The 20,111-nt window shown below is 52.8% G+C and overlaps 1 protein-coding gene across 1 annotated transcript in view; it reads left to right on the forward strand.

Moving 5' to 3' along the window:
- Nucleotides 1-1,268: 1,268 nt before the first annotated feature.
- PAPPA (pappalysin 1) overlaps nucleotides 1,269-20,111 on the forward strand; it is a 195,709-nt gene continuing 176,866 nt past the window's right edge. Inside the window, exon 1 of the mRNA XM_053281794.1 lies at nucleotides 1,269-1,868. Coding sequence (XP_053137769.1) covers nucleotides 1,391-1,868 — 478 coding nt within the window. The 5' untranslated portion in view covers nucleotides 1,269-1,390. The remainder of the gene's footprint in view (nucleotides 1,869-20,111) is intronic.

The raw sequence follows: 20,111 nt of genomic DNA on the forward strand, positions 1-20,111 counted from the left end.
CAGCTCAGCAGTCTTGAATTAAATTTCAAATTGAATCAAGAGCTTTCTCTCTCTCTCTCTCCTCCCCCCCCCCTTCCTGGAGAAGCCTTCCAAAGGCAACCCTTTATTTTTTTTTTTTCCCCTCTTTGCTCTTCTCATTCCAGCTTCTGGAAGGAAAAAAAGCATTCTCCTCCTCCAGTCCAGCTGATGGGATGGGAGCCTTTTTGGGTTAGCTCTGCTGCACCCAACTGTACTGAGAAGGGGGACCGGCAAAGGGGTAGCCCTGGCCAGTTGCATAACTTTGCAGGAAATAATAAGAGGGAAAGAGAGAGGATCTAACACGGAAAGAGGGACAGAAAGGAAGAAGAAAAAGCGGTCGGGGGGAGGGAGAGGAAGAAAGCATCTTAACAAAAAAAATAATAACCTGAGAATCAAGTTTCGAGACTCTTTATGCGCGATGGGGAAAAGAATACCGATGAGGCTCACCAGCAAAGCGCAAAGGGGAACCTAAGAAAAACTCTCTCTCTCTCTCTCGTCCCTGCCCAAGGGGAGAAGAAATAGAATGTCTGTTCTGGACAGGTCTCCTTGCAAGCGGGGCCCGGTTGGGACCAGACCGCGCTGCCTCCACCTCCAGGGCTCCTTTCTGGAAGGCAGCAGGAGGAAGGCGATCGCCCTGGGCGGGGTGGGAGAGCCCCCCGCGTGGTGCTTCAACCTGCGCATATTTTCCCGGCTCCCTCCCGCGAAGCGGCTGCTGGATGGGTGGGTCGCGGTGCTGGCCGCTGGGGAGGGAGGGGAGAGGGGAGCCCCCTGGCTGAAGCGGAGCCCCCAAGCCTCGCCTGGCGTTTTCTTGTTTACTCATCCTCTGGAAGGGCTCCCCCCGCAAGCGAGGGGGGGAGGGAGGCGGGGTTGTGGCTTAGGCTATAAAGGAGGCAATTTTTGAAAGGGGGAAAGAAATGGATTAGAGCATCTTTGAGGAAGGGGGAGGGAGAGCAGAGCCGTGCGCCGGGATCTTCGCGGAGCTGCTCCTTTTGAAGGAGGAATCGAAGGAAGGAGAGCGGGAAGAGAGGGGAGAAGGGAGGGAGGGAGGGAAGGGGTGGAGGAATAGAAGCAAAAGAGAGAAAGGGAGGGAGGGAGGGGGAGCCCGAAGCCAGGAGGAGTTTAATTTTATTTTGTTTCAAAAGGGGGGAAGGGGGGGAGAAATCCTCAAAGCAAGAGAGGGGGGCGGAGGAGGAGGGGAGGAGGAGGAGGAGGTTGGGGGGTGGGGGGGAAGGCCACCGAGGAGGGTTATAAAAAGCGCAAGTGCCCACGAAGAGGGAAGGAGAGGAGCAGGGGAGGCCGAGCGAGGAGGAGCCCAAAGCTGGCAGCCCGGGAGGACCCGCAGGGGAGCCGGGCTGGGGGGGACCGCCTGGACATGCAGCTCTGGGGGTTGCTCCTCTACGCGGCGGCGGCGGCGGCAGCGGCGGCGGCCCTGGCCCTGGCCGGCAGCCCCGAGTGCGGGCTGGAAGAGCGCTCGCGGCGGGCGCGGAGGGAGACCCGGCAGCAGCAGCAGCAGCAACAGCAGCAGCCGCCCGCCCGGCAGCCCCTCCTCCACTACCCCGCGCCGGGCACCTGCGCCACCCGGCTGGCGCGGGGCAGGCGCTCCTCGGCCGGGGCGGGCGGGCCGGAGGCGGCGCGCGTCTCCCGCAGGAGGCGAGCGCGGGAGGCGGCGGCGGCGGAGGGTGGAGGCGGCGGCGGCGGCGGCGGCGGGGAGCCGAGCCGGGCGCTCTACTTCGGCGGCCAAGGGGGTCAGCTGCGGCTGAAGGCGGAGCTAGAGTTACCCCGGGATGCCTTGACGGTGCAAGCGTGGCTGCGGGCCGAGGGCGGGCAGAAGGCGCCGGCTGTCATCGCGGGTAAGCACTGCAGCGGCGGAGCACTCGCGGGCGGCCCAGGGGCCCCTCTTGGGCGCAGGGCTCGCGCGGCCTGGAGCGCGCCAGGGCGCAGCGGGAGGCAGAGTTGGCGCGGGGCGGGCGGGGGGGGGCAGGCAAGCGTCCCTCCCAGAAAAGTGACTCGCCCCCCGCCCTTCGGTTTCAGAAATCTAATAGCGGGAAGGGATACAGCTCGCCCATCCCTAGATGCGCGTGGCCCCTGCCGTACACCCACCCCCGCGCTGGGGGCTGATGGCGCTGGGGCCAAGCAAAAGCAAACACCGCCACGTGCTGGGGTTGTGGGGGGGGGAGGGGGGACTCACAACACACCCGCCCCCTCCCCTTTTATGAATGAGAGGAAAGGAGGGAGAGGAAAACCTCGCCAGATCCAGGCGCGCACTCTTTGGGGAGCGCGTTTCCTCCAGCGGGCATGGGGCGCGTGGAACTTCGGGAGGAGGAGAGGCAGATACTCCCTGTGGGGCATGTTGGGTCCGATCCAGCCCAACCTCCGCTCTGTTAAAGCGGGGGTGGCGGGTGGGGGCACGGGGGAGCTCTCCCGTTCCGAGGAGTTCAGCACGTGGTTCGGAGGAAAGCTCCGAGCACACTTACTCAGAGGGAAGCCTAACTAGGTGGTTTCGGAGCCAACTCGGGTAGGATCGGGCGGTAGAGCGCGCTGCTGCGCTCTCCACACATTTCCCTGGGAGTAAAAGTACATCTAACTGAACGGAGTGGCATTTATTTCCGAGGAAGCCTGCGTAGGATCGGGCCGCAGTGTAAGGGCTGCCTCCTGAGCGCATGGCAGGGAGGCTCATTGAGTTGCATGGGTTGACTTGTGAGTAAGCCCAAGATGGCTTGGCCACTGAAACCCGCGCGGCTTAAAAATACGGATCGTGCCTCCTAGATGTGAGCGGCGCTAACTTTTGCCAGAGAGCTGCTGATGCTCTCTGGAGCGCGTATCAGCGCAAGCCGAGGCTAGGCGTGCTGCTTACGCAGGTGCAAAGCCCGCTCTGTTCAAGGGGACTTCTTTCCAGGAGGTAAGTGGAGGTCAGGTCAGGGCTGCCCCCTTGGACTCTGCCCAGCCCTGCCCGCCGCCCTTTTGAAATCATCGGGCTGGCATGGCTAAGAAGTCTCTGGGGGGAAGGATTCCTGCTGCTTTGCCTGGATCCCTGGAGTTGACGCCTCTGGGACCCCTGTGGGGCGGCCCTTGTTAGAAGGCTCTTCTTGGCTCCCTTGCGCTTTTCGAGGTGTCTGCGTGAACTTTCCCTTTTGAGATCACAGACGAAGGAGCGCGTGTGGGTGTCGTGAGCGCGCCATGCAGCCGCTTCTCAACTCGACGCCGTGCCGGCCGTTCATCTCACTCCGTGCGTGGTGCGGGGTTCTCCCAGCTCTTAGCCACACACACCGCTGGGATATATATATAAAAAGTGATGTTTCTTTCAAGGGGGTGGGGGTGGGAGAGAGCCGACATATTTTTCGACGTGTTTGAAATTCCGTGCGATAGTGCGAACGGCAGCAGCAGGTTGCGAGATCCGACTGTGCGTGGTTTGCCTTTCCGACCGGGCTGCTGCTGCCGCCGCCGGTGAGCTGGATAAAACCACGAGGTCTTGTGGCGTGTGGCTTGTGTTTAATTTGAAGGGCGGGGGGGGGGGGGGGCAGAAGAAGCCGGTTGGCAGCTCTGGATGGTTGGCTGGTCTCGCAGAGAGGAAGGGGAGGGCGAGCAGAGAGAGCATCCGTGAGAGGGGGTGGTGGTCCCCTCTGGAGGATCTTTTCCCAAGAAGTGGAGGGGAAGTCGGGAAGTACAAGTTCTCCTGTTTCTGGCTTGGTCGGTATCTGTGGGAGGAGGCCGAGGGGGTGCTGGCACAGAAGGGGCTGGGGGGGCGGTTTGACTTGGTCCTGCTTGTGAGATTTCTGACCGGAACATCATGGCGTGTTTCACAGGCTGGGGCTGTAGCTCAGCAGCAGAGCCCAACCTGTAGGGCCGGGGAGAACTCCTGTTCTGCTCGGGAGCCCCTGTCAGCAGCCAGGGTGGGCAATACTGAGCGCCCCATGGACCCAAGGTCTGACTCAGAATCAGGAGACACTTTCCGGCTCCCCTGTGTTCCATCCTCAACATGAAAAAAGGCTGCCTTAAAAAAAAAAAAAGCGATGCATTTCTACAGAAAGATAGATAGTGATCAAGAGAAGCACTCGGAGCATGTGGAAAGTGCCTTTCAGAGGTCCGACAGTGGGGGGAGGAGGGAGCTACTTGTTTGGGAGATGTTCCCCACAACACCCACACTGCCAGCGGACAGGAGGAAGCCTTGAGACATCTTGGGTAGCACAGAGAGTTGTAGATCCATTGGTCCCTGATTTGAGTGGAGCTTTATCCCATAAACTCACTCACTCGCTGCCTAGCAAGCTGCAGTGCCCCCATCTTCCCTACGAGAAGAGTAATGCTGGCCTACCTTGCAGGGATGCTGTACAAACTGCCACAAGGGACTGTATGGTCTGAATATGTGCAAGAGCTATATCAATGCTAGGTATTGTGTATTGCTGAATAACAAGAACAATATCTGTAGCATTATTATTATTATTATTATTAGTAGTAGTAGTAGTAATGATTATGATTTCCTTCCCACTAGAGGCCTGAAAGCACAGTAGTAAGGGCCTCCTTTCCCCGCCACAGATACTTTCCTGCTTTCTTTATTTTGCCACCAATCTGTTTCTGGGATGGCTTTCCATCTCGTCTCCAGCATTGTTGCCTGCTTTCAGTTATTCGTCATAAATGCCCTACACCAGGGGTTCCCAACCAGGGTTCCTCCAGAGGTTGGTAGACTACAACTCCCATAATTCCCGGCTACAATTTATTGTGGCGGGGGCAGGGGGGCGGTGATGGGAGTTGTAGGAGGATCCACAGCCCTACATGGATGCTAACCCATAGGAGAGACTTCTCCAAACAAAAAGAAATGAAAGCTGCCGCAAACTATCTTCTTCCTCCTGCCCCACACACTCTTCCATGTTCCATCTGCGGGGAGGGCTGTCAAGTTATAGTTGGCGGGTACTCTGTAGGGCACCCTAGCTGTGCTCCATTCAGGTGCCAAACAGATTAACAGCCGTCTTGGGAAGAAAAAGAGAAATTGTTCCTGAGGACTAGGACCAATGGATTGAAATGGCAAAGGAAGCAGATTCAGGCGAGGCATTATGGGGGATTTCCTAAATGTAAGGACTGTTGGACAGTGGAACTGTCTGCCTCATGCAGTGGGGAGGAGTTGTCCTTCACTGGAGATTTCCAAACAGAGGCTGGATGGCAGTCTGCCAGGAATCTGTCATGGATTCCTACGCTGAGGCGTGGGTTGGACTAGAAGACCGCCCCCCTCCCGTGGTCCCTTATTCTATGGTCATCCCAAATAGGGAAGCAAATAGAGGTCTGTGATCTCTCCACACACCCATCCTCCCCAGAGAGGAGGACAGCCCAGCCGGAGCCAGAAAAAGCGACTGTTATGGTGGAAGCCGCGCTTCAGAGGCAGGAGAGACAAGGAGATTCCAGGCAGGGATTCCAGACTGGGGGGCAGGGCGGACTTGGAGCCATGCCCCAAATGGTGCCACTGTTGGATGGCCATCTTCCAGGGGTGCTGGTGGCGTGGATTCCTGCACTGAGCCAGCAGGGTGGACTAGAAGACCTCCAGGACCCCTTATTCTAGGCATCACCACTCTGAAATGTTCCACACTGGCTCTCCGGGTGCCGAATTTAGAAATTGCCCTTCAAGCAGCTAAATTTTGTGCGGCGGCTGTTTAACATCAGACCGAGAGCTGATTAAAGCTGTGAATTGTATTGCTTTTTAGAGAACTGTGTTTGAGGGTAATAGTATTCGAACTGGGCTGTATTGGGTTTGTCGGGGTATTGACGCCAGAGGTGGTGGTTATTCTGGATTTAAAACATTACTCCCTGTGTGTGTGTGTCTGTGTGCCTGTCATCTGTCCAGTGACCGCAGGATTAAAGGTTCCGATGTGACTCATCCCAAACAGGGGAGAGAGACAGAAATGTGTGATCTCTTCTCCCCCGGCCACCATACAGTGGTTTCCAACCTGGGTCCCTCCAGATTCCCGGCTGGTTCAACATCATCTGGGGGAAGGCAGGTTGGGAACCACACAGGGGTTTTTTTAGCCCTCATTGTGACTTGTGACTCCCAGGGCTGGACATAAAGCTACCTTTTAACCCCAGGGAGGGTGAAAGGCAAAGTGTGACTCCTGCAAGCCTTTACTTTGTCCTCATTCGTCAACTGAACACCCAGGGTGACGTCCAAGTCAGTTTCCGAAAAAGGTCTGGTTTGCTCAGCCAAGAGCCACAAGGCCCCCTGAAGGAGTTGGGGAAGGAGTTGGCTGGAGTTGGGGAACTGGCTTTGAGGTGTCCAGGAATGCCCCCTGTCTAGCAGCAAAAGTTGGGAGCATCCAGATCGCTCTCCCTCCTGCTCTTTTCCTACCTTGCCTTCCGACTGGTGGGAGGAGAACTCGTCTTGTGGTAGCAAGCATGAACCGTCCCCTTTCTGAAGCAGGGTCCACCTTGGTTTGCATTTGGATGGGAGACCACATGTGAGCATCCCTGAGGGGATGGGGAGAGCACCTGCCTGCTTGCCTGCAGAAGGTCCCAAGTTCCCTCCCTGGCAGCATCTCCGAGATAGGGCTCCTGCTTGCAACCTTGGAGAAGCTGCTGCCAGTCTGTGTAGACAATACTGAGCCAGATGGACCAAGGGCCTGACCCGTCCTGTGTTCCAACCCATTCTCGGAGTGGGGGAAGAACCCCCACGTTGACCGCCAGCCAGATCTGGCTGTGTGTCTAAACACCTGGATGCCAGCCATGAAGCGACTCTCTTGGAGTAGCCTTCACAAGCGGCAGGCTGGCATCAAGCACAGAGAGAGGCTGCCCTTGGTCCCTGAGAGGGACTGCCCGGAGCTCTAGCTGCTGGAGCGTTGAAAGCACAGCATTTGTCCTATGCTGGGAGGGCAACCAAGCCTTGATACTGGACGGTGACTGGCTTGCATTGCGTCGCGTCTTCCACCCGTTCACAATGAGCTCGGGAGAACTTGCTCTCTTTGGTTCGGCCTTTGCCCTGTTGACCATTAGTCGGTGATGTAACTGCAAGCAGCCTGCTGCAGTTCTGCCCTGTGCTTTTTGTGCCCAGGTGGCTGGCATGGGAAGAGTGGGCCAAAGGGGCGGCCCTTTCATGAGGCAAGGAGAGGCAGTCACCTCAGGGGGCAGATTATTGGTGACGGCAGCTTGGTAGCAAGATGCCTCTTGGGGCAGCTCTTCTGGAACAAGCTGACCTTTGCAGACCTACAAGAAGTGCGACTCCTCACTGACTCAGTTTAGATCTCCTTTATTTATATCTTATTTACTTACTTTATTTCTCTTTCTCCAAGGAGCCCAAAGCAGGGTACAGCCTCCTCACCCAGAGCAGAGGAGAGCTGGTCTTGTGGTAGCAAGCATGAATTGTCCCCTTCACTAAGCAGGCTCTGTCTTGGTTTGCATTTGGATGGGAGACTACATGCGTGAGCACTGTTTTCTGTCAGGTATTCCCTTTCTGGGATGGGGCCCTAGATCAGTGGAAGAGCATCTGCATGCTTGTGTGCTGAAGCTCGCAGGTGCACCTCCTAGCATCTCCAGGTAGGGCTGGGAGACAGTGTTCTCTCTAATTTTTTTTCATCTATGTGCAGAATGAGTTTTGCTCTGGGCAGCAGTATCAAAGCAGTGCGTGTTCACATGCATTCAGAGTGTGGCCTTCCTGAATCAACCTGAGCAGGATCTAAAATTAACTGAGCAGACATCAAAAAACTTGTGTGTGCGTGCACATCCGCACGCCTTAGAAGGAACACTGCTGGGAGAGACTCCTGCCTGCAACTGTGGAGAGCTGCTGCCAGTCAGTGTAGACAGTTCTGAACTAGATGCACCAAGGGTCTGACTCGGTATAAGGCAACGTCCTAGGTACATGTTTATGTTTCTCCTCACAACAACCCTGCGAGGTAGGTTAGGCTGAGTGATAAGTGACTTGCCCAGAGTCACCCAGTGAGTTTCATGGCTGAATGGGAAGACCCGTCCAAGGCAGGCAGAAATAAACAGACCTTTACTTGCTCCTGAAATGCCAATAATCAAGGTGCAAAGGGAATCTCAGGGGGAAGCGGATTGCAGGGCATGGTGCCAGAACAGAGGAGGCCCCGTTCCTAGCCACCACCTTCCTTGCCTCAGAAGGAGTGGAACCAAGGGAAAGACCTCTGAATCAGGTCTAATTGGACAAGCGGTCCCCTAAATGCTTTCTCTATCGATGTTGTTTGACTTTGGATCCTTTGAATGGATTCCCCACCTGAGCTCGGCAGCTCAGGGCAGCTGGTCCTACCGAAGTCCCCCAAGGACTTTGAAACTCCTTGAGTTTCCTCGGGCATGCTTTCTTGCCCAGCCTTGGCTGGTCCTCTGTCTCTTCAGTTGCCGCTGCTCAGGAGTCCAGAAAGTAACTCCAAGGCCGAACGTGGGTGTCGCTTTTGGAGTTAATTCACAAGAAGCTGGCGGTAGAATCCAGATGTCAGAGACTCTCATTATTATTATTATTCGATTTCTAGCCGTGTGTCCCTTTCGCAAAGAAGCAATGCTCAGCAAAACCCCGTCCCCCTCTGTCCCCCATCTCTAGGAGCCTTTCCTCTTTGGCTCTGGCGTGGAGGAAGTGTCCTTACATCACCGCCCGCCTGCTGCAGTGCTCTGTGCGTGTGTGTGTTTTCTAAACAGCTAATTTTACAACACTATTAAAAGGGCTCGCCTCTCCCAGGGTCATCCCCCGTCTCTGAGGGTAGGCGGCCCTCGGTGCCGGGAGCTGCCAATTCTCACACTGCTCCCGAGCGAGGCTATTTCTGAGCCTGTTTGACTCTGGTGGTACCAGCGGTGGCGGCGTCTAGCAAAGCAAAACAGCCTTCCCCTCTTGAACTGCGCCATGATGACTGTAGCTTCTGCGCTGCCCAGCCACACACGTCGCCCAGCCGTGAAGCGTGGTGACACCAACGCGGCCCACCGCTTGCCGCTCCTGCTGCTGTGCAAATCCGTGCAAATCCTGCTGGGAGAAAACCCAGTCTTGTTTCGACTCCAGCTCCAAAGTGGTGAACCTTGGGCAGACCCTTTACCTGCATTCACTCTGTTTTTCAGGCTGTAAATGCCACTTCTGACACGGCAGTGTTGGTTTGGTGGGTGCTGCACACACACAGACACACACACCCCTGCTCCCCACAGAAACTTGTTGTGATCCAGCTTCCCGTGTTTCGTTTGCAAAGGAGAGGGCATTCCTTCAGCTTGTTTGGGTTTCCATCCAAAATGAGTTAGCCTAGGCTTTCTTGGAAATGCAGGGCTTTTATGGGCCGACTTGGGAGGAGGGGAGGCCAGCTCAAACACCGCTTTGGATCAGGGCCAGCGTGAGCTCCAGGAACGGGCAGGCCTCCTAGCTTCTCCCTAACCCTGCCACGTGCAGCCAGCCTTTGCTGCTCCAGCAGCTCCTTCTGTAAGCTCCTGCCTCGGGTTGCTGCCTTGCTTGACCTGGGTGTGGACACAGAGAGCCCAGTCGCTACAACCGCTGTCCCCATTTCACGGGTGGGGGAACTGAGGGCAGGAGTGAGTTGTCTTCAGCACTCTGCAGGTCAATGGGGAAACATTGCAGGCAAGCAATTTGGAACATAGGAAGCTGCCGTGTACTGAGTCAGACCACTGGTCTATCTAGCTTCACATTGCCCACACACACTGACTGGCAGCGGCGTTTCTGATGTTGCAGGCAGGAATCTCTCTCAGCCCTCTCTTGGCGAAGCCAGGGAGGGAACTGGGAACCTTCTGCTCTTCCCAGAGCGGCTCCATCCCCGAGGGGAATCTCTCTTCCAGTGCTCACACTGCTAGTCTCCCATTCACATGCCAACCAGGGTGGACCCTGCTTAGCAAAGGGGACAATTCATGCTTGCTTTCACCAGATCAGCTCTCTGTTTCCTTTAGCTCCAGCTCTCTGAAATCCCCAGCCCACAGCGCCTGCCTCTTCCAGAATAAACCCCCCTGCCCCCCGCCGCCAAACCTGGTGTTAAAAATGAGGATATTTATTCAAAACACTTTGCTCAGCGGTATGATGTAAGCGTGTAACTTTTTCTGAGCCCCCTTATCACTCTATTCTTGGTTTCTCCCCTTACTATCTGCCTGTCCCCGATTCCCCCCTGTGCTTTCCTCCTCTTCCATAGGCAGAATTTCCATCTGTTTGCTGTAGCCTGACAAGCAAACACGGGGGCCCTGATAACCGTAATCTCAGTGGGTTTCTTTTACCAGGAGAGGAAAAAGTGCAGCACCACACAGCACACTTTCAAGGACTGGTCTTCTTTGTCTCTCTGAGAAAGGATCTGATATCTGATGCATGGGACAGCCCCGCCGTCTTGTATTTCGTTCACCGTGTCCTCCTCCTCCTTGAAGTCTCTCTAGAGGAGAAGAAGAGCCCACACTACTGCTAACTTGGGCGAAGAGCCACTTTTTAAAAGTAGTGATCCTCTTTATTGAGCAGGGGGAGAGCAACTGGCCCTATCCATCCCCAGCACAGCATCCCTCCAGTGGCTGTGGCTGGTGTCTGTCTTGCGTTTCTTTTTTTAGATTGCGATCCCTAGGGGGACAGGGATCCATCTCTATTTATTTTTATTTCTCTATGTAAAGTGCTTTGGGATCTTCTGTTGAAAAGCGATATATAAATATTCATCATCTTCATCGCCACTGCATGAGGCGGTCTGTTCCACTGCCAAACAGCTTGGACAGTTAGGAAATGCTTCCTAAATTACTCTCACTGATCAAAGAGGCACCTTTTAAAAGTGGCGGTTCTCTTATATTTAGCAGGAGGAGAGCAACTGTCCTTATCCAACCCCAGCGCAGCATTCCTCCAGTGGCTGTTGCTGGAGTCTGCCTTTCCTTTTCTTTCTTTCTTTCTCTCTCTCTCTCTCTCTTTCTTTCTTTCTTTTTTAAGATTGTGAGCCCTTTAGGGATAGGAAACCTATTTTATTTATTTATTTACTTACTTACTTACTTACTTACTTACTTACTTACTATGTAAACCGCTTCAAGAACATAGGAACATAGGAAACTGCCATCTACTGAGTCAGACCCTTGGTCTCTCTAGCTCAGTATTGTCTTCCCAGACTGGCAGCGGCTTCTCCCAGGTTGCAGGCAGGAGTCTCCCTCAGCCCTATCCTGGAGATGCTGCCAGGGAGGGAACTTGGAACTTTCTGCTCTTCCCAGAGCGGCTCCATCCCCTGAGGGGGAATCTCTTGCAGTGCTCACACTGCTAGTCTCCCATTCAGATGCAACCAGGGCAGACCCTGCTTAGCTATGGGGACAAGTCAATCTTGCTACCACAAGACCAGTTGTTGAAAATCAATATATAAATATCTGTGGTAGTTGTGGTAATGTCTAGCCTGAATCTACTTCCTTGTCATTTCAACTACTGCTATACTACCACAAATATTTATATACCACTTTTCAACAAAAGCTCACTGAGCGGTTTACATAGATATGAATGAATGAATGAAATGAAATGGCTCCCTGTCCCCAAAGAGCTCACAACCTAAAGAAAGAAAGAAACATAAGACAGACACCAGCACTGGAGGGGTGCTGTGCTGGGGATGGATAGGGCCAGTTGCTCTTCCTCTGCTAAATAAAAAAAATCGCCACCTCAAAAGGGTGCCTCTTTGCCCATTTCAACCCATGCATTCCATGAATACGATGGATATTTGTATACCGCTTTTCAGCAAAAGGTCCCAAAGTGGTTTACACAGATATACATACATAAAATGAAATAAATAAAATTCCAGTCTTGCCCTCAGGAGCAACAGAGAAAAGGTCTGCTTCCCCTTCCATTGGGCAGCCCTTCCGATTTTTAAAGACAGTTATTCTATCTCCCCTTTGTCTTCTCTTCTCCAGACTAAATATACCCAGCTCCTTCAATCATTAGGGCTTGGTTTCCAGGCCCCTGACCATCCTGGGCAGTGGTAAATTTTAACAGGTTCAGAGCAGTGTTCCCTCTAACAGGGATCCCCAGATGTTGACGACAACTCCCATAATCCCCAGCCAAAGGCCATTGCAGCTGGGGATGCTGGGAGTTGTAGTCAACAACATCTGGGAATCCCTGTTAGAGGGAACACTGCTCTGAACCTGATCACTGCCCTTCCTAAAATGCAGTGCCCAGAACTGGGCGCAGTATTCCAAGGGGGTGTTTGGAATAGTTTCACAATGACAGAGTGTACTTCTTGTCATATGGACACTTTGTTTCTGTTAATGCCTCCTAGGATTGCATTAGCCTTTTTAGCAGCTGCATCACGCTTCGGGCTCCTGGTCAACCTTTTGTCCATTAACATAACTAAGTCCTTTTCACGCATATGCTTCTCTGCCAGGCCAGGTCTGACCCACCATATGCTTGTACATCTGATTTTTTTTTACCCAAATGCAGAACTCTGCATTTGTTGCTGCTGAACCTCATCACCTTATTGGCTTGGGCTCAACATTTGAGCTTGTCCAGATAGTTCTGGATATCGTAGGATCTCATGATCTTGCTTCTGTCTTCCAAGGTGTTAACTACCCCTCTCCCCTGCTGTGTTGTGTCATCTGCAAATTGGATAAGCATCCCCTGAACTTCCTCCTCCAATTTGTTTATGAAAATGTTGAGCAGCATCTCCCTTTGCTAAAAGGTTTGTCTGCCTTATACTGAGTCAGACCCTTGGTTCGTCTAGCTCTGTATTGTCTACACTGACTGGCAGCGGCTCTCCAAGGTTCCAGGCAGAGGAGTCTCTCCCAGCCCTACCTGGAGATGCTGCCAGGGATTGAACCTGGGACCTTCTGTGTGCAATGCAGGCGCCCCGACCATGGAGCTACAGCCCCATCTCTGAATGTGAGCCAGCTCGGGGTGACGAGTTCATTGCTGCACGTAGCAACTTTTTCTTGCTGTCCTGAAGCTCCTGGTGCAATTTGCACGGTGGCATGCAATGTCGTGCTTTCCACTCCTGAAGAATTGGGGGGGGGGTGGGGGCAGTTTGCCCTGGTGGGGTCAAATCCAGGCAGCAGGGAATGAAGGAGCTAACCCCCCCCCCACCGGCAGCATTCCTTGTCCTTGAAAGGTGAAAGCCCAGCAGAAGAGGGGCCTTGAAATGTGGAGTTTTGGCAGTGTGTACGATATCCTCCGATGTACGCCGAGGGCCGAGTTCTGCTCTCAATTACACTGGATTTATAAGGGGGGGGGGACGGGACTCTGTGGAACAAAGGTTAGTGATGTTTCCTCCCGATGTGCGGGCGGGTGTAACTGAGAACTGAAATAGGCTCTAGATTTATGGGGTCGCCAGGGGAAATCAGCACTGCGCGCGGAGGAGCGCCCTTGTCGGTCAGGCCGAGACCGCTGCTTGCGGTGGAGGATGATTTAATTTGGGCGTGTTGTGCTTTCGGAGATTGGGAGCGAGAGGAAGCCCTTCTCCGAGATGAGGCCCTTCTGCTTTTCTGCCCGCACCTATCATATTCCCACTAGCCTTGTTAAAACAAAACACACACACACACACACACCCCAAGCCATGTACAGTTTCTACAGTAAGTCTTTTGTGTCTCTGGCAAGAGAAGCACATGCTTTGCTGGACTCTCTCCGGGTCCCAAACTTCTCCTCTCTTTCTTCTCCAAACTGCAACCTCCAGGAATAACACCCCTTCTCCTGTTTACAAACACAGACCCTCGGGGGGAGTCCAGAAGGGAAGAAGAGGAGGTTAGTGGGATGGAAGTCCGCCTCAGGCTGCTCTGGGCTGGGGCTTGGCTTCCCCGCCAGCGGAGTCACTGGACGCTTCCAGCGATGCATCTGCTTCTAGGAATCTTTTTGACAGGCAACATGGCTGTCTGTCTAAATGTCTGTCTTGGGCCATTTCTCCTTCTGTCGTGTGCAAAAAGAGCCTTCATCACATGCATGAAATGAAGCAAAACCATCACACACACACCCCCTATGCTTTGTGGGCCCAGTTTCCTGGGATAGCTGGTTTCCTGGCTGTTTTTCTCAGTAAATCACTGTGCCTAGCTTGATGCTGTTTTTAATGTTGTTTGCCTTTCGGAAATGCTTTGCTGAAGCTTTATTGTGAGCAGGGCAAGCAGGCCACAGAACACCCAACTGGTGAGGCGTGTGTTCGACTGGCAGCCCTGCAGTTTGGAGTTGGGGCCGGAGCTCAGTGGAAGAGCATCTGCTTTGCATGGAGAAAGCCCCCGGCTCAACCCCTGGCAGCATCTCTGGGTAGGGTTGGGAAGGGCTCCTGCCTGAAACTTTGGAGAGCTGCTGCCAGTCAGTGTAGACAATACTGAGCTAGATGGGACAATGGTCTGACTCAGTAGACGGCAGCTTTGTATGTTCCCTATCCCATAGCTCAGTGGTAGAGCATCTGTTTCACATGCAGAAGGGCTCAGGTTCAATCCTGACAGCATCTCCATTTAGGGCTGGGAGAGACTCCTGGCTGAAACCTTGGAGAGCTGCTGCCAGTCAGAGTACTGAACTAAGTGGACCAAGGGTCTGACTCAGTAGACAGCCACTTCCTATGTCCAACTTTTAAGCACTTTATGTATGTGGCAGTTGCAGTGTCTTTCACAACTTTAATGCACAATCAGCATGCTGTGCTGATCCCTCTTCTTACAAGATAAGAAATTTTGCATGCATGGATTCATCTGTCTGTGTTTATTCATACCATATATCTCAGCCAGTTTCCTCTACTCTTATAGAACCCTCTTTTTTAATTATTATTTTAATCAAGGACTGAAATGTCCAGCATCCTCCTCCCCAAGTTTGTCAGTCTGGGGGCGGGGTTCCCAGTGGTTCCCAGGCCAACTGCTCTGAAATCTACCCCTGAGTACTAATTTATGCAATTGTCCCCCTTCAGGATTCAAGGGTGTCCTCTAGGTTTTGAGGACCTGTTGATCTCTCTGGTCCTAGCAGGAATGGATGATGGCTCGATTTCAATTTTATTCGGTCTATAACCAGTAGACCAACGGTAAATTCACTGCATAAACACCACCTGTTATAACATCATAATGGAATGGATGACTGTTTTGCACTCTGCTCAGCAAAATATTCCTCACCTGGAATATTGTTCCCAGTTCTGAGCCCCTATATTTTGAGGAGGCCATCAATAAACAGCAGTGAGTTCAGAGGCAGACAACTGAGATGTCTGGGGCGGAGTGATCTGCAAACCAAGTTAGGAACCTAGGAAGCTGCCATATACCGAGTCAGACCCTTGGTCCTTCTAGCTCAGTATTGTCTACATTGACTGGCAGCGGCTTTTCCAAGGTTGCAGGCAGGAGTCTCTCTCAGCCCTCTCTTTCTTGGAGATGCTGCCAGGGAGGAAACGGAACCTGGATGCTCTTCCCAGAGCGGCCCCATCCCCTGAAGGGAATCTCTTAGAGTGCTCACCTGCAGTCTCCCATCCAAATGCAACCAGGGTGGACCCTGCTTAGCAAAAGGGACAATTCATGCTGCTCTACTCAGTGTCAGCGGGCTGTCATATAAGAGCGGGCTTGTTCTCTGTTGTTCTGAGAACAGAATTAGAACCGTTCAAACAAGGAAGCAGATTCAGGCAAAGGCTTTAGCTGCAGATAAATTCCATGGAAATTAGGAAGGTTTTCTGATGTCAGCTTGCTGGAGATTTCACTGCCTTAGTGGAGATCAGAGATAACGGGGAACTGATCGTATTGACAAGGCAGCTTTCTGTAAAGGTGTGAGAGAGGCGGCAGAGAGATGCTTTTTTCATGGCCAACTGGGAGAGGAATTCACTCAGCCGTAATTGCAGATGCTAACTACAGCTCAGTGGAAGAGCAGCTGCTTGCTTGCATGCAGAAGGTTCCAAGTTCCCTGCCTGGCATCTCCGACGTTGGGCTGAGAGAGACTCCTGCCTGCGACCTTGGAGAAACTGTGATGGAGACAGAGGAGCGGATGCCAGCTGGGAGAGCATTCCAAAGGCTGCTGACATGAAGCGTGTGGCTTAAGTCTTGTCTACACATGAGCACAGTGTGTAATCCACTCTTTGATCCAGGTCAGCTTTTGAATGGGGCTTTGGTTACTTGTTTTCCAGTGGAGCTAACAAACAGCCAGCAGCAAGAGCACTGAAGGTAGACTGCACTCGACTCTCTTTACTTAATATTTCATTAAACTATTAACATTCCTGATTCCACCCCACCGCCTTGTCCTTGAATACCACAACTCTTTCGCTTGGATTCTACACAGAGCAAGGTGGGAATTTGGTGCCAGAGGCCCAGGCCGGTAGAGTACCCCTTCAGTCAGACTGCAGGTGCTAGATGGCATTTTTGTTCCTTCTATGGAAGAAGTCACCCCGCAAGCAGAAAGCTAGCAGTGCAGGGAGTGACCAGGGATAGAACTTCTCTTCTCGATGATAAAGTCAGAGGGAGGCGGTAGACAGAAGGCTGCTTGTCTGTGTAGAGATAAAGGGAGGCTCATTAACAGAGTTAATCAAGCTAGAACAATGGGAATGCTAATTGCCCAAGTACAAATGCAAATGGGAGATTATGAGTTCACCAGAACAGGAGTGCCACCCATGTCCTCTTTCCAAAAGCCTCAAAATGCAAAAGTTTATTAATGAATTGCAATTCATTAGCAATCTTGATTGTGCATTTCAAGGCTTGTAGAAAGAGATGGCTATCAAGACCCACCCAGAGTGACCAAGGAGAAGGAGCACACCCCAACAGAGATGAGGCACTGAGCAACCAGGGCTTGTCCTCTTACAGTAGGTGCCTCAAGAGGAGCCCTAAAGTCCTGGTGCCACCACCCCGCCCCCGGTCCAGTCCTGCTCCTACAATTCCCCCCATCACCCCGAGAGCAGAGGCAACGCTACCCAAGGGACGGGCTCCTGCTCTGTCTGTCTGTATTTATTACATTTTCTATCCCGCTCTTCCTCCAAGGAGCCCAGAGCAGTGTACTACATACTTCAGTTTCTCCTCTCCTCACAACAACCCTGTGAAGTAGGTTAGGCTGAGAGAGAAGTGACTGGCCCAGAGTCACCCAGCTAGTTTCATGGCTGAATGGGAATTTGAGCTCAGGTCTCCCCGGTCCTAGTCCAGCACTCTAACCACTACACCACTCTGGCTGTAATGCTCACTTACTGTCTCACTCCCAGTGGGTCTACTCAGGAGGAAGGGGAGCCAAGCTCAGCTGCCAGCACAGGCAGAGGGGAGGGCTCCCCGCTCCTATATAACCCCGAGTTCAGAGCTAGCCTTTTCTGGCTCTGCAGCTCTTTAACCGAGCCAGATGTGGGTGTGGGCAGAAGGCAACAGTGGTCTCCCACCTCTTGGTGCAGACTGTTCTAAGAACACATGAACAGCCCTGCTGGATCAGGCCCAAGGCCTAGCAAGTCCAGCATCCCGTTTCACACAGTGGCCCACCAGGTGCCGCTGGAAGCCACAGGCAAGAGCTCAGGGCATGCCCCCTCTCCGGCTATTGCTCCCCTGCAACTGGTATTGAGAGGCATCGTGCCTCTGAGGCTGGAGGTGGCCTGTAGCCCTCGGACTAGAAGCCATTGATAGACTACGTAAATGTAGCCTCTCCCGACATAGGGATTTGCCTTATACCGAGTCAGACCACTGGTCCACCTAGCTCAGTGTTGTCTACACTGACTGGCAGCAGCTCTCCAAGGTTCCAGGCAGGAGTCTCTCCCAGCCCTACCTGGTGATGCCGCCAGGGATGGCACCTGGGACCTTCTGCATGCATGGCAGGCAGGGGCTCTTCCACTGAGCTACAGCTCCTCGTGCTGTGGGTAACTAATACTTGCTTTCATTAATATTTTTAATAATTTTTAATGTCATCGTTAATGTGCCGAAAATTCACCCCGGCCCCTGCCTACCAAGTCATGGTTGTTTCCGGCCCACCAGGGTATTTGACTTGTGCACAAATGGTCTACATACGAAGCATCCACTCAGCCGCTGAGCTATGGTCTGCCCCCACCCTCTTTTTGGAGCATAGCAACCCCAAGGTGGGCGGGGGGGGAGTCAATTTTGTTTAATAGGCAAGTTATCTCCCCCCTCCATTCAATGCTGTGGCAAGCAGTTCTAGTTGATGCCGAGGAGGAGGAGGAGGAGGAGGAACGTGATGCAGTAATCGCCGGGTCTCTTGTCTGATCACATCCTTATCTCAGCCTCTTATCCTCACTCCCAGCTGGCTTCTTGTCTCTTGTGTAAGTGCCTGTTTTTCCCCCAGCAGGTATTTGTTTGCTTTGTCAGGCAGCAGAACTGTCACTTGAAGAGAGCAGCCGTCTTGTAGCCTGCAGAACAAGTCTCCGTGTCGGCCTCTCCAGAACTGAAATGCATGCTGCTTTCGCTTCCCCGACTCACTGCTGCGCAATATCATAGCCATGCCCTCCGCTGTGTCACGGATAAAGTCACAGCAACCTTGTACCACCCCTGCACACACACACACACACACACACACACACACACACACACACACACTATAATAGAGCAAGGGGAAACAGTTGTCTGGGGGCCCACTGCCTTGCCCCCCCCCGAGGCAAGTCACATGACTGACTCCCCCAGCCACACACCCGCCCGGGCTTCCTTCAGTTGTATTCATCCTCCAGAATTGATGTGAGTGTTAAGACCTGGAGCTACCAGAACAGCATGTCTTTCTCTAGTGTCATGAAATGACTTGCATCATCCACAATTCACAAAACCTAATAAATAAAATAATTAAAAATAATTTAGGAGGATGATCTCTTGAGGCACATAGGTTCTATCTATCTATCTATCTTACTATGCTTATTCAGACTCATTTAAGATTTCTTTACAGTGCGGGGGGCCTTATTTTATTTTAAAAGCCTACTCCAACCTTGCTATGCCGCTGCACACCCAAGTTACATAAGGAAGCTGCAGGATACCGAGTCAGACCATTGGTCCATCTAGCTCAGGACTGTCTATACAGCAGCTTCTCCAAAGTGGCAGGCAGGCGTCTCTCTCAGCTCTATCTTGGAGATGCCACAAAGGGAATGTGGAACCTCCTGCATATAAACACTCTCCCCAGTTATCTCTATCTATTGCTCCAGTCCACTATCCACATATGTTGCAGTGAGGGCTTTGTCCCCCTCTATAGTAGCTTGTCCTCCATGGATAGGCGTACCAGACCTTCTTTAAAAAATGCATCAGATTGGGAAACATAAATCCGTATCTTCTCTTATATAGGGCCACCTAGGTCACCTGGTCCTTCCTGGGCTGTCCAATTGTGGTTTTCCTTCCTGCCACAGACAGTAGCGGGTGCTATGGAGCAGCAAGGCTGAGCTCAGCCAGGCCTTCTTCCTCTAAACCAGGGATTCTCAAACTTGGGTCCTCAGGTGTTATTGGACTTCAACTCCCATAATCCCCAACCAAAGGCCACTGAGGCTGGGGATTATGGGAGTTGAAGTCCAATAACACCTGAGGACCCAAGTTTGAGAATCCCTGCTCTAAACTGTCTTGGTGGCAGGGGCATCATTAGAGAGGAGAGCTGGTCTTGTGGTCGCAAGCATGACTTGTCCCCTTAGCTAAGCAGGGTCTGCTCTGGTTGCATATGAATGGGAAGACTAGAAGTGTGGGCCCTGTAAGATCTGCCCCTTAGCAGGGATCCTCAACGTTGGGCCCCCAGAGGTTCTTGGACTTCAACTCCCGTAATCCCCAGGCCCAGTGGCCTTTGGCTGGGGATTATGGGAGTTGAAGTCCAAGAACCTCTGGAGGCCCAATGTTGAGGATCCCTGCTTTAGGGGATGGAGCCGCTCAATAAAATGGCTCCCTGTCCCCCAAAGTCTCCCAGTCTAAAAAAGGATCACAAGATAGACGCCAGCAACAGCCACTGAGAGGGATGCTGTGCAGTTAGCAGGGATGTTGGCTTGATATGTGGACTTGGATTTGGGAGCATTTCAATCCGGGTGTGTTGGATTTGGGGATCCCTGCAGTGGCTTTTTGCAGGAAATGCCCCCGTAAGAAATGATTCCCCAGTTTCATCTCAGGTTTGCAGCCTCAGAAAGCGCCAAGCAGTGTGAATAAGCTGCGAGTTTCCTGTGGCTTGGTGCTGCCAGGAAGCAAGGGAGTGTCTCTCAGTTGCCCATGTGAAAGCTAGAGGGACTATGCGGCAAATGACCGGCTAAAAAATAAATAAGCAAACAACTAGCCTAGCAGGTGTTGGATTGGGAGGCAGGCACAGAACCAGAAGTGGTTTTTAAGTT

Source organism: Hemicordylus capensis, chromosome 17, assembly GCF_027244095.1.
Source record: "Hemicordylus capensis ecotype Gifberg chromosome 17, rHemCap1.1.pri, whole genome shotgun sequence".
NCBI lineage: Eukaryota > Metazoa > Chordata > Lepidosauria > Squamata > Cordylidae > Hemicordylus > Hemicordylus capensis.